The sequence below is a fragment of the Syzygium oleosum genome, unplaced genomic scaffold, assembly GCF_021117445.2.
Source record: "Syzygium oleosum isolate NSW1041296 unplaced genomic scaffold, Sole_v2.1 Sole_v2.37, whole genome shotgun sequence".
Classification (NCBI taxonomy): Eukaryota; Viridiplantae; Streptophyta; class Magnoliopsida; order Myrtales; family Myrtaceae; genus Syzygium; species Syzygium oleosum.
The window spans coordinates 677,112-689,457 of record NW_026607521.1 but is presented as its reverse complement, the minus strand read 5'-3'; the positions used below and the strand labels follow the sequence as shown (position 1 = coordinate 689,457).

At 41.9% G+C, this 12,346-nt stretch overlaps 2 protein-coding genes across 6 annotated transcripts; one reads left to right on the top strand and one right to left on the bottom strand.

The window, feature by feature from the left end:
* The first annotated feature begins 1,400 nt into the window (after positions 1-1,400).
* Positions 1,401-4,000, top strand: LOC115688582 (uncharacterized). 3 transcript variants are annotated; one of them, XM_030614434.2, is made up of 4 exons: positions 1,441-1,557; positions 2,228-2,479; positions 2,850-3,301; positions 3,563-4,000. In XM_030614434.2, exons 2-4 carry the CDS (start codon positions 2,341-2,343, stop codon positions 3,716-3,718), a joined length of 747 nt encoding a protein of 248 aa, XP_030470294.1. In that variant the 5' UTR covers positions 1,441-1,557; positions 2,228-2,340; the 3' UTR covers positions 3,719-4,000. The 3 variants fall into 3 exon arrangements, with proteins under 3 accessions (XP_030470297.1, XP_030470294.1, XP_056161421.1); XM_030614437.2 differs by lacking the exon at positions 2,228-2,479 and having other exon boundaries at positions 1,401-1,557; XM_056305446.1 differs by lacking the exons at positions 1,441-1,557; positions 2,228-2,479 and adding an exon at positions 1,568-1,882.
* Positions 4,001-7,157: 3,157 nt separating this feature from the next.
* LOC115688584 (GTP 3',8-cyclase, mitochondrial) lies at positions 7,158-10,419 on the bottom strand. 3 transcript variants are annotated; one of them, XM_030614440.2, is made up of 8 exons: positions 10,284-10,419; positions 10,047-10,134; positions 9,049-9,651; positions 8,761-8,928; positions 8,484-8,675; positions 8,104-8,172; positions 7,759-7,848; positions 7,158-7,457 (listed from the first exon to the last, which is right to left on the bottom strand). In XM_030614440.2, the coding sequence occupies exons 2-7, from the start codon at positions 10,098-10,100 to the stop codon at positions 7,765-7,767; spliced, it is 1,170 nt and encodes a 389-aa protein (XP_030470300.1). In that variant the 5' UTR covers positions 10,101-10,134; positions 10,284-10,419; the 3' UTR covers positions 7,158-7,457; positions 7,759-7,764. The 3 variants fall into 3 exon arrangements, with proteins under 3 accessions (XP_030470300.1, XP_056161419.1, XP_056161420.1); XM_056305444.1 differs by lacking the exon at positions 10,284-10,419 and having other exon boundaries at positions 10,047-10,258; XM_056305445.1 differs by lacking the exons at positions 8,761-8,928; positions 10,284-10,419 and having other exon boundaries at positions 10,047-10,264.
* Between the last annotated feature and the right edge of the window lie 1,927 nt (positions 10,420-12,346).

The following is a 12,346-nucleotide window of genomic DNA, read 5'->3' as shown; positions in this document are numbered from 1 at the left end:
CCATTCACCAATTGGCAATCGAGATTTTGCAGTCTATCAAATCATAACGGAGCATAATTAACGAAATGCGGACTGTCTCTTTTTAGAACTGGCAATTGTAAATTCAGTTCAACTTCCTCTCCATTCCTGTACCTCACTTAGGGTGCATTTGTTTTAAGGAAAAGTGTTTTCCGGAAATCCGTTTTCCAAACTTTCACTCGTTTGGTTCGTCGAAAATAATTAGTCAACCGAAAACACTTTCCGGTCAAGGAAAATATTCGGATATAAAATTAGAAAAGTGAATTTTTTAATCTAAGAAGGTGAAAACACTTTCCAAAATTACTCATCTTGAATTTGTCAATTTTTATATTTCCTTTTTTCTTTTCTTTCTTTCTTTCTTTTCTTTTTTCTTTTATTTTTCCTTCTACCTACTTCCGCCGGTTGCTGGCCTTTGCGATGGCCGGCGACCAGCCACAAGCATGAGCCGACAACAGCCGACCTCAGGCGAGGCCGAGCTCGCCGGCCTTGGGTGAGGCCTGACGTCGCCGTGGCGAGGCCGGCGAGGCTTTAGCTCGTTATACACTTGTGCATTATTCCCGATTTAATCATAAGTATCCCTAGTATCTCTTACGACGGTACAAGGTCTGCACCACCATATGTACATTCGTGGCATTGGATGATATCATCAAGAAATGTCTTGTCCTGGGGGTTGGCCAAGGGACATGCCGTATTCATTTCCTATTGCATTTGGCTATTGAGCTGTTGGTATTCTTGCTCACAAGACCGAATTAGGGTGCGGTCCTTGGTGTTAGTCGTAGTGACGAGTAACTCAGATTTTGTTGTAATGCCAACAATTACTAATTACATAAAAGTTGTTATTATTAATGTGGAAGACTTATGAACTATGTTACGGGTTTCTTTCGATCGTGAAAATTCTATTAATCGGGATGGAAATTATTACTTGGTACAACTATATACACAATTCTCTAAGTAAATTTACCAATCACGCGGAACATATCACTTACTAGTCAAGGAGTGGATGGCTTGCATAAACTGCAATGGATACACAATGCATGAGCTGAAAATCACGAGAAAAATCCGACTCTTTTTTTGCCGGGACAGATCCCTTTAAAAAAATTTGATTCTCAAAATAAACATCTCCTAAAACTAATTTGCAAATTAGATTTCTCATCGTCACATCATGCCTAAACATTGCCTAGTCATTCAAGTCACTTTTACATCTCCCTTCAAAGTTTTTCAAAAATAATTTGATCTTTGAATAAAACAATATGCATATCTCTTAAAAAAAATTCTTGAAAGTCTTAGAATAGGCCCGAACCGGCCCGAGCGATTCAAAGTTTTGGTCCGACCTATTTGGAGGAATTGGGCCGGTCCAAGTTTTTAGGCCCGAACCGGTCCGTGAATAAGCCCTCTATTGCACACGCTTGACAGGGACAACCCGAAAAGCTCCCCTGCCTTCAGCTTCGCCGCCCCTTCGCCGCCCAGCAACCGTCGTGCGCCGTCGGAGGTTAGCTTTTGGATTTCGCCGTCTCCGCCGTCTCTTCCTCTGTCAACCAGGTTTCGCCTCGCGCAACGCCTCTGAAGCTCTCTCTCTCTCTCTCTCTCTCCATTGCATGCCGAGTATTATTTCTCCTTCCCTAGGATTTTCATGCATCGGCACGTAGTATGTCAGCCCATCATCGACAAATTCGGCTTCGTTGCTCTAGAATTGGAAGAGGGCTTGGCTCGATTTGACGAATTTTTTAGTGTGCGAAACCTGCATCACGGATGTTGTAGGTTTGACGGTGAGCGACGTGTTCAATGTTTCTTTTGTTGGCTCTGAATGCTTTAGGTTCAGCAGCTGTGTCCATTTGCGTTTGGATGAATTTGGCTTATTGACATGGTGAGAGGCAACGCGCAAGGATGAGAGATCGGGGGTTTGAAGCGAATCCTATTCTTTTCCTCTTAGGTTATTCGGGATGAGGGGGTTCCTCTGTTTTGTTGCACGGGTCTTTTTAATCAGATAAGAACTGCATTTCTCTTTTACTGATTGATCAGTAAAAGAGAAATTGGGGTTTATTGGGCCATCTCTTACTGGATTCACTAAGGGTTCCTGCTAGTACTAGTTCTTAATTTCTGTTATGGTCTCTTTTCCCTGAATTGTGCCTTTTATGGATGTGAAAGAGATTGGGGTTTACATGTTCATTCTCGTGTTATGTGATCGTGGCGGAACTTCTTTGTGTTCTAGGTGCAAGCTTTTCGTGCGAAATGTATCTTGTGTATTTATGGTTGGCTAGGGCTAAATCATCTCCCCTTGCCAAACAGTAGCATTTGCGTCTTTACAAGTGGTGTTCTGAACAGATGATCTGCAGCAGCAGCAGCATACGAGTTTTGGAAAGGTGCCCAGAAGGTCCATGTGCTGCTGCTGCGCATCACATGATCATTGCCTTCCCAGCATCAGCGTTGTTGCTGTACATCTCCTTTCTAACAAATAAAAAATGTAGTGGGTTTTTCCTTAGCACATCTTTCATTCACTGCGTGTAGTTAATAATCATATGCGACAACACGAAATCTTCTCGCACGCCAAATGAGTAGCACATGCATCTTTACAAGTGGTGTTTTGGTGCTGTGTTGCTGACACAGTCCCCGCATCAGATGCTGTGCAGCACCAAAATAGGACTAGGTTTTGGTTAGGAGCTTTATCACATAAGAAGAAACTGCTGTCCAGGAGTGATGTTGAACTTGTATATCACATCATGCACTGATGCGCCTTATTCTTCACAAAATCTGGAGCTAAAGCCAATACCTTCTGCTGATAAATCTTTAGTTTGTTGCCAACCTGTTATTGAGCCTTTTAATCTTCTGTTTAGATTGCATGGCGGGCACTGTGGAGACAGAGTATGCTGCTTTCCTGGAGAAGGTGAAACGGACTGTCTATGTTGACAGCCTATCACCCCAGGTCACTGAACCTGTCTTGAGGACTGCTCTCGACCAGTTTGGAACGGTCAAGAGTGTTCAATTCATCACGAACTACATAAAGCCGGAGAACATCCCAAAACGTGCTCTCGTTGAGATGGAAGATGAGGAGCAGGCAAAAGCAATTGTGAATCTGGTTGCTAATTGCCCGCTGATGATATCTGGGATGCCGAGGCCTGTGAAAGCTTGCGCTGCTAAATTGGAGATGTTTGAGGATCGCCCAGCAAAGCCTGGTAGGAAAATAGAGGTCCGCTGGTTGGATCGAAATGATCCTGACTTTGAGGTAGCTCAGGAGTGGAAGCATCTTGATAAAAGGCATGCTGCTGAAGCTCGATATTTGCTAAAAGTAAGTTTCTTTATAAGTGGTTAGTAAATAAATGGAATTTCAATCATATGGGTGATTTCACTTACAAAATTCTCAAAAAGAACTTAAGATTAAGAAAAATTGCTATGTGACACACCCCTTACATGGCAGAGAATCCCATTCACTCTGTGAGAACTCATGTCCGTCAGTGCTGCTTTAACTTTTGCATTATGATTGGTATCTTACCAGGGAAATAACTTCTAGAAAATCTCTCTAATCGGGTTTGTATTTCTACCTTCTCAGCTGCAAATGGCAAAAGAAGAGAAGCTTGCTAAGCAGCAGGAAGACAATCTTAAGGCGAACTTCGCAAAATACGAAATGATCGAGGCCATCATGGCTGATGGAACTGCTGAGCGTTTAGCTCAACGTTATGAAATGAACCTCAGGGACGAGTTGTAAATGTCTGTCTTCTCTAACTTTTGCCTCATGGCCAGTAAATGACTTTGTAAAGAAACGAGGATGCTCAGTCTTCATCTATAGACTAGTGTATGAGGCTGACTTGGGAAGAAATTCCTAAAGCCGCACGGGTAAAGAAACGCTAGATCAACCGGCCTGTGACGTTAGGAATTAGGGAGTGTTTACCGAAGCATCCCGAGGGCATTGAAGCTGATGCTTCTTCTACAGCCCTTTCATCTCCTCGTGTTTGAATTTTGACTTGAATGGCTGTTGCTGTTGGTGCTACTCCGTTTCCCGAATACCAATTTAGAGTCGGAACGTTAGAGCAGGTGAAATAGTGGTCGGATGGGGAATACGTACGAGAATTGTCATCTCTAGTTTTCAATTAACCTAGAATAGGCAGTATCATTTAAGATTTAGGTGACATCTATATTAACAAGATTTAGTTTCAGATGATGTACTGTCCGGATGAGTAAGGGCCAGCATGGTAATACATCCATAGCTGAGGAGTGTTGAACACGATACTGAGGAAAACTTTAAACGAGAACCCAATGAGTTATATTGTAGTTCTTCCAAAGTTTGACTGCGCTTATTATAAATAATTTGTAATAAATCCCTCATCAATGAAATAATTTACTAATCTTATGGACTAGATAAGATGTGAGTCGAGACCACGACGGATGGCCCAAATGTGAATTAACCAACGCAAGAACACAAATAAGATGATGAAAAGTGGCTATGCCTTTCGGAGGAGGACGTGTAAAAAAGGGGTGACAACTCGTCAATTTCAAGTTACATAGATTCTTTTTTCTTAATTTCTCCCCACACAAAGTTAAATCTAACTCTTCCCGCGATTATATATTGGGTTTCGGATTATTTAGATTTGAGAAAGTGGGTTCGGCTTAGTTCCATAAGACGAGTAATGATCCATTATGTGGACTGTTGGCGAACTAGCTTGGTGTCCTAGTTCCTTGAAATTTGACTGTCTGCATCCTTGTTTTGCGCCAAAGGTCAGACTTTGGTCTGAAACCACCCTCTTCGGGAAATAAGTAAAAGCAGACATGTCCACTCTTCTTCATGACTATCCCGTGCGGATATTGAGAAAGAATGTGCTTTTTCGAGACTCACAGTGTGAATGTTACTGATGAAGTGATTGACTTGATATGGTAAAAGCCCCAAGGACAATTTCATTTTTCGGAAAATGCACATTCTATGCTCACTTACCGCGCTAGATTGTCGCAGATCGATGCCATCGAAACTCTAGACACCCCAAATAGGCGAACACGAATCGACAATGGTATTCGAGGTTCTGATATATAGTCAAATCTGTTCTACGAGGTGTTGTTCCCATATGTAAACTTCCGTATCATATTTCTCTTTCCATAAGAACCTTTTTCGTTAATGTCGTCAAAAGTTGGGCAGAGGAGTGGAACTAAAAAAGGAGATTTGTGATTTTCTTTTACCTTATTGTTGCCAGTGGCCATTCAAAACGCACTACACTGCCCCATCATCTATACAAAAGTTTCACTCATTCATCCTAGCCCCGCCAGAATGGCCGTCCTGCATTTACTCATGGTTCTTTCATTTCTGAGCACCCGCGATTTGCTCGATGCCCGTCATCTGCTAGATACAACCCCATCCCCTACGCTGGAAACATCAATTAAACTGGCTTCTCCACCATCGTCATCATCACCTACTTCGGTGGCCATGTCACCCCTACCATTGCCTCTTTCGGGCTCGCCGACCTTATCATCTACTCCAATTGCCACATTACCATCATCATCACCCGCTATCCAGCCCTCTTTGCCTACTTCCGGCTCGTTAAACTCGCCATCCACTTCAGTGGGCGCATTCCCAAGTTTCGCACCTGGTGCCCAACCATCTTTGCTGGGCTCGACATTTCCTCCTATCTCTAGCTCACCTATTCTGTCATCTTCCCCAGCAGCCATGTCACCATCTCCCTTACCAGACATCCAACCATCTCCACTCCTACCAGGACTGAGTTTGAGTTCTTCGACTTTATCATCTGCTCCAAAGGCCACATTACCATCTATCCCGGGTTCAACATTGCTTCTGCCATCAAGCTCGCCATCCTTAATGTCTTTGCCAGGGCCGACTTTGCCTTCGTTCTCTAGCTCACCAACCTCATCAATATCCACCCCAATCACCTCCTCGCAGCCTTCCTCGTCCATCACCCAGCCATCTTTTCCAGGGATGACAGTATCACCACCCTCCAGCTCGTCAAACCCACTCAGCACCTTGCCTTTTACTGTTGGTCGACCATCCACTCCAATATCTCTTTCAATCGGCACTTCTGGTTCTGGCTTACTTTCAACTGCTTTCCCACCACTTCACCACCAGTAACACAATGTCCTAACCTAACAACAGCCAACCAGCATTTCCTCTCCATCATTCTCTGTCCCATGGGTTTCCCCTCTGCGACACACTTACTTCAACTGTCAAATCTCTATTATCTCACCATGCTGCTAGTAAAACTTTGGTAACGGACTAATATATCATATTACTATGACTGAGGGCCACAAGTACTGCACCTCTTTGTGCCTTGCAAGTTGAGTGAAAAGTCACTATTGACAGGCGCACAGGACAAATCTTACAGTTCACAATACCAAGTAAAAAAAAAGTACGCACAGGAGCGTATACATGAGGAGCATGATGCGTTTACTATTCATGATTAATCATATATTGTGTTTAAGATGTACTCATGTCTCATTAGTTTTTTATATTTGCTAAGTAGCTCTATTCCCCAGGTAATTTTATTTTAAAACATGTCTTGCAAACATGTCATGCCTTACGTGTACTGATTACTGATGACAGAACCACCATTTAATATGAGTTTGTGGAGTTAACTTTAGCTGAGACAGAATATTGACTAGCAAAATCCTCCTACTCTTGCAAATTCTGATAACAAATTTTCAAATTAATTGTGTCTGAATGGCTAGAAATATTAGAACTAATCGAAAGCACACTTCACTTCCAATAATTCATCTAGACCATCGGTGCTTAAGAATCAATTAAGAAATCTCACTCCAAAAGGGCAATCCCTTTATGAAACTCCTACCCTAGAAATATACTCAGTATACATGAAACTCCCTTCATGTATTCTTTAGTGTTGCAGAATATTTCCAGTTGAATTAGCAGGCCCTGTATAGCTCATAGCAGGTGAAGATTTACTCGTAAATATTAATTCGACAACAACTCTCAACTGCTGCAAGTTTATCAATGACGACATTGAGAGAGCAGAAATCCAAAAAAAAAATTCTACTGAATCTTACATCAGCAAAATAATCCGGCTTCATATATTCATAAAATCAGTTGAAACTCTTGAATCACATCTTTTCAACAGAGAGACATTATTGAGGGCCATGACTTCTGTTGATTACTACATATATCAGATGGGTATATAACATCTGAAAGATCTTAATTGATGCTCGGATTTCGTACCACCTTTTTTACATTAGCAAGAACATAGGTGTGACAACTTTGATTCTATCTGTAATGCAACAAAAGTAAAGCTCACAAAAGAGCTTTTTCTAAAGTATGGTCAATGAATCATTTGGCAAAACAGAGGTATGCATCGCATGCTTACACGGCATCTATAAAAGATATATCCACAAAAAGATATTGCATGCCATGCTGTTGTCTGGCATTCTCCAGGCTGTGTGCAATTTCTTGGCATCCTTCTTTGCTTGCTCCAGAAAATTAAGTTCAGAATTTGAGGAATCTGAAATGGAAGTGTGGCAATATTACATACCATTAAGTGCATAGAACATGGCACGAGAATCGACAAAATATTCTAAAATTTCAATTTGCTCAGAGATAGAGAATTTATGAGAAGGGTCTTGTTCATGAATGCTCCCGGGGCACAATTGACCAGAACTAAAAAATAAATATTTTCATCTTCAATGCATTCATTACACATAACACAAGAAAACCACTGCTTTGGAAATGATAAATTTTCTTTATTGAGATGTATAACAAGTGCCCTTAACAAAATCCTATGAGAATAGGAGTTCAGTAAATACCATTTCTTAGCCACCTATATGTACCATCGGCCTATTCGCAGTCTTCGCAATGTCAAACATTCCAGCATGCGCAGCTTTCTTTCTTTTGACCTAAAGCAAAGAAGTGTGCGACGTCGATCAGAAGCCAGTAGTATAAATCTAATTTAGACAAAGCAACACAGCCTTCTGTGGTTTGTCATGCCTCAAATCAAAAAGAGAAGAAAGGAGAAGAAACAAAAAATGCCAGGCAGTGCCCACAAAGAACAGAATATTAAAAAAACCCGAAGTTGTAGAAAAACTGTTGGCTTATGCAAATAATCTAGGACAGTGTGAAGACCATGGAATCATGAGAGGCAAACTGCGTACCGCTGAACTAATTATTTCCCTGAGCTCGTCTTCCTCAGCACCGGCACGAAGGGGATCTCTTAAGCTAACCTGCAGACAGCAAAGAAGTGCAAAAGGATATTAAATATCAGTCGGAAGGTAACAGCTCTAACACATTTAACGGCTAATATGACAGCATAATGTGTGTGTGTGTGTTTTTTTTTTAGGGGAGGGGAGCATTAACTATGAATTGACGCAACAACAAAGGTTTACAGTGCTTGAGCCATCTCAATGTCCATCTCAACACATAAAGAGATAAAGAAGAAAATTTTTTAGAAAGATATAAGACTATACTCCCACAAGCTAAAATGAATGCCACGTGTAATTATAATAGAATTTAACAAGCAGGAGATGCAATTCACCTCTGAGGGCCCAAATAAGCATACTTTGAAGTTCCCGTCAGCTAAAAGTCGCAATCTATTGCAACCAGCACAAAAATGCTCAGTCATTGACGTGATGAAAGAAACCGTACCGTGATGCCCATCTATCCTGTAATTCTTGGCTGTTTCTGAAGGGTGATCCTGAATTCTCTGAAGGCCTTGATATTTCACAACCTGTTCAGAGAGGACAGCATACTCAGAGCCTGTCTGAGAGGCTAAGAGAAAATTCATGTGCTGTATCACGTGTATTTTACCTTACCACTTTATCTAGCATTTCATAGTATGGCACTAGTTTCTTCACATTCCAAACGTTTCCATCGAAAGGCATGAACTCAATAAATCGCACATTAATTGGTCTACTTCGAGTCAACTCCACAAAATCACATATCTCATCATCATTGACGCCACGCATAACAACACAGTTCACCTGGAGTAAACCACTGGGCTAGTCAAAAACTGATTGCGGAGAAAAACATAACCTAACAATCGTTGATTTTCAAATTCTATTCTCGGTAAGAAAATGAACTGAGCTGGAGAAGATGAATACTTTCACAGGATTGTAGCCAAGATCAATAGCAGCATTGATAGATTCCAAGACCTTCTCATGCCCCTTGCGTCTGGTCAAGAATTCAAATTTGGCCGGCACCAACGTATCTAAGCTGATATTGATAGAATTAAGGCCAAACTCTTTAAGCTTGGGAAGTTTCCTGGCAAGAGTGATTCCATTGGTTGTCATGGCTAGTGTCTTTAACCCTTTAAGACTAGACAACTGCAAGCATATGTCTTCGATATCTTTCCTGATGGTCGGCTCTCCCCCAGTCAATCGAATCTTGTTGACACCGGAGGTAACAAACAGATTTGCTAAACTGACGATCTCATTCGGCGAAAGAAGCTGAGAGCTCGGAGTAAGTTCTACCCCTTCTGCTGGCATACAGTATTGACACCTCAGATTGCAACGCTCCGTTAAGGAGATCCTCAAGTAAGTGTGGAGCCTTCCGAAAGAATCGATCAACATATCAGAAGGAGAGCTCTCTTTGGAAGGATCCTCGCACAGCTTAGCACAGGTTGTATACATTGACGTGCCGTAATGATCCAATGAACCTCCCGTCTTACAACTTCTCACCAAGTATGAACCAACCTCGTAGCCAACCTGCCCCACAAACAAAAACTCTTCTTATGTAATGTTAAGAATGAACGAACACACCGTTTGTGATCGTGGGTCACCGCCTAAATCTTGAGAAAATGCTCTGCAGCAACTCTCGATCATGAAACACAAGAGGACGATGTCCTCCTCGCTCCATTAATACGTAGCTTTAAAAAAAGAAGAAGAGAAATTTGGGCATTCTTAACAGAACATTAACGAATATCTTCCATCAGACGACGTGCCCACGAAATTTTTTCTTTTTTCCCAAAAAGGCTCAACAGACCCCAGAAGCAAGAACCCGAACATCAAACTCGTCATCGACGACAGCAGACGAAATGGGTCGAAAGCAAAGACCACAAAAAACAGACGACGGGAAACGGAAGAGGAGGCGGGAATCTCACAGCGGAAGAACGCAAGCCGCGGAGAGCCGACACGCTCTTGGAGAAGAGCACCATCCCGCGCCCCCCCCAGCAACGACCAGCCGGCGACCTGAAAAAAGGGAAACGACGTTCGACGGTCAAATTCGCGAGACGGAGAGCCGTTGCAGAGCTCGTCCCCCCGAGAAATGCTCGCGAGCAAGAACACGAACTCTGGTTCGAATCAATCGCGTCGGGAACGATGGAGACGCCATGACCGACCTTGTGGGAGAGAGAGAGAGGATGGACGGACGGCAAATGGCTTGACCGACCTTGTGGGAGATTCTCTCTATACGGCTGGCGGCTCTTGGGTGGTGCTGGGGACAGTCGCCCAGCACAGCCTGGATTTTCTATCGTACATAATTACATATGTAACATATGTATGTATGGATAGAGGCAAGAACAGAGGAATTTGGATTTGGATTCTTCCGTCGATCCCACGTGGATTCTCACTTTGGATCACTCTCCAATGGGACCTCGCCACGTGTAAAAGTCTCTCTCCGGGACAAGGGACGCGCGTCACCACCCGTGTCCACGAAATTAAATGGCATCGCGACCGTTGATCGCGCAGGACTAGGTCTGCGATTAGCGTGATCGACCGGTAAAATAATATCGGTTCGGTTCTTGGATGCTGGATGTATCATGACCTTCACCTGCACATTCAATCAACTAGAAAGTTATTCGCTCGGGCTGCATTTGATTATTCGGATTCGGACTAAAGATATAATAAGATAAAATCCTCCAAATATTCTCTAAATTGTATAAATATATATCATTATTTATTTGGTGCAACCTAATATAGAAGTTGAAATCTTTGAAAATATAAAACCTAAAAAGCTACGTTTGATCGTCCGGATTTCTAATCAAGATAGGATAATAAGTCATGAGATTTTGTCATATCTTATCTACTGTTTGGTGAATTTTGAATTTAAAGTCGGATATTTTTATATCCTATCTTATCCATTGTTTGGTAAGAACCGGATACCAATATAAAATACATATATGCCCCTATGCAGTGTCCATGAAATAATATCAATCTCATCATCATAAAAATATCTTTGCGTGACAAAAAATGACAAAACCTGTTGTCACAAATTCACAAGGTTTGCTACTCTAATGCACGTGCTGACTAACATTACTAGCCATAATTGATCTTAGCAGAAAATACGTGGTGCTTTGTGAACTCAATGGAGAACAAGGGGGCTGAAGGTGGATTCTGGAAGCCTAGAGGAGAACCCCGTGATATAGTTGGTGATGCTTCTATCAATTGTTAGGTAGCAACTCATGAATTCTATGAAGAACAGGGCCGCATGTTGAAAAAACTAATTGGTTGATGCTGGAGGACTATATAACTTTGAAGGTGTCAAGAGAAGCTATTTTGGCAAAGTATTACCCGAATTCCACGTTGTCTATGCTAATTCATGGATGCATTTTTACTCTACTGCCGGTCAATGGCCAGTTTAGGTTGGATTTCGTGCAGGATGTTAATTCGCTCTGCAAAGTCTTCTGTAGTAGTAGCTCGCCACCATCTGACAGTGAAATGCTGCAAAATATTGCGGGTACTGAGATCCATTGATAAAACTATGTTTACTCACCGCCCCTAGATAATTTCAACATACCTACCGAGCAATGTGCAACCAACCAGATTTCACGGATTGAAGCTCCTTAAATTCGTCAGATTAGAGCTACGGAGAAGAAGACGTTTCAACTTTCGCTACTTTCGTAGTTTGGTTTCGTGAAACTTCGATGTGAGAGGAGTTACGCATGTGAACGAAGGAGAAAGAAAAGAAGAGCGTAGGGTTTTCTGAAAAATAGCTAGATAAGAGAAATCCCATCCGGGTTTATCTCAACTCTCCTCTAGAAATTTTTTATCCGGGCTATATTCCTTTTATATCCGACTTTATCTTATCCTAAAAATCTATCAAATACATGATAGGATAAAAAATATCCTATCCTTACTTTTATCTTGACAACCAAATGCACCCAAATAGGATTGAAATTCTTTGGAAGTTCTTCTTGTTTGAAAATCCCATCTCCAATCGACTCTTTTAGTATGTGACAACTCAAACCCTCGTGACCACTGTCGTCAACAAGCAACAGTCTTTGCGAAATTGATCTCAAGAGTATGACGATTCTCAACAAACATTAGACTCGCACATAATTCTGGTATAGCCTTGTCAATAGCGGGAGGCAACAATGAACATGTAGTGATCTGAAGTGACGATGTCCATCACTTTATCATTGTTAAGTTATCTATTAGAAAAATTTATCTCATATGGCTTTCA

Bases quoted from the DNA above. Each gene is read 5' to 3' on its own strand.
- LOC115688584 (XM_030614440.2), bottom strand. From the start codon at position 10,100: ATGGTGCTCTTCTCCAAGAGCGTGTCGGCTCTCCGCGGCTTGCGTTCT. The intron at 8,929-9,048 runs GTATTCATCTTC...GGTTTACTCCAG, and splicing joins TTGGCTACAATCCTGTGAAA to GTGAACTGTGTTGTTATGCG. The intron at 7,849-8,103 runs GTACGCAGTTTG...TCTTTGCTTTAG, and splicing joins GGGAAATAATTAGTTCAGCG to GTCAAAAGAAAGAAAGCTGC.
- LOC115688582 (XM_030614434.2), top strand. From the start codon at position 2,341: ATGATCTGCAGCAGCAGCAGCATACGAGTTTTGGAAAGGTGCCCAGAA. The intron at 2,480-2,849 runs GTAGTGGGTTTT...TCTTCTGTTTAG, and splicing joins CTTTCTAACAAATAAAAAAT to ATTGCATGGCGGGCACTGTG. The intron at 3,302-3,562 runs GTAAGTTTCTTT...CTACCTTCTCAG, and splicing joins AAGCTCGATATTTGCTAAAA to CTGCAAATGGCAAAAGAAGA.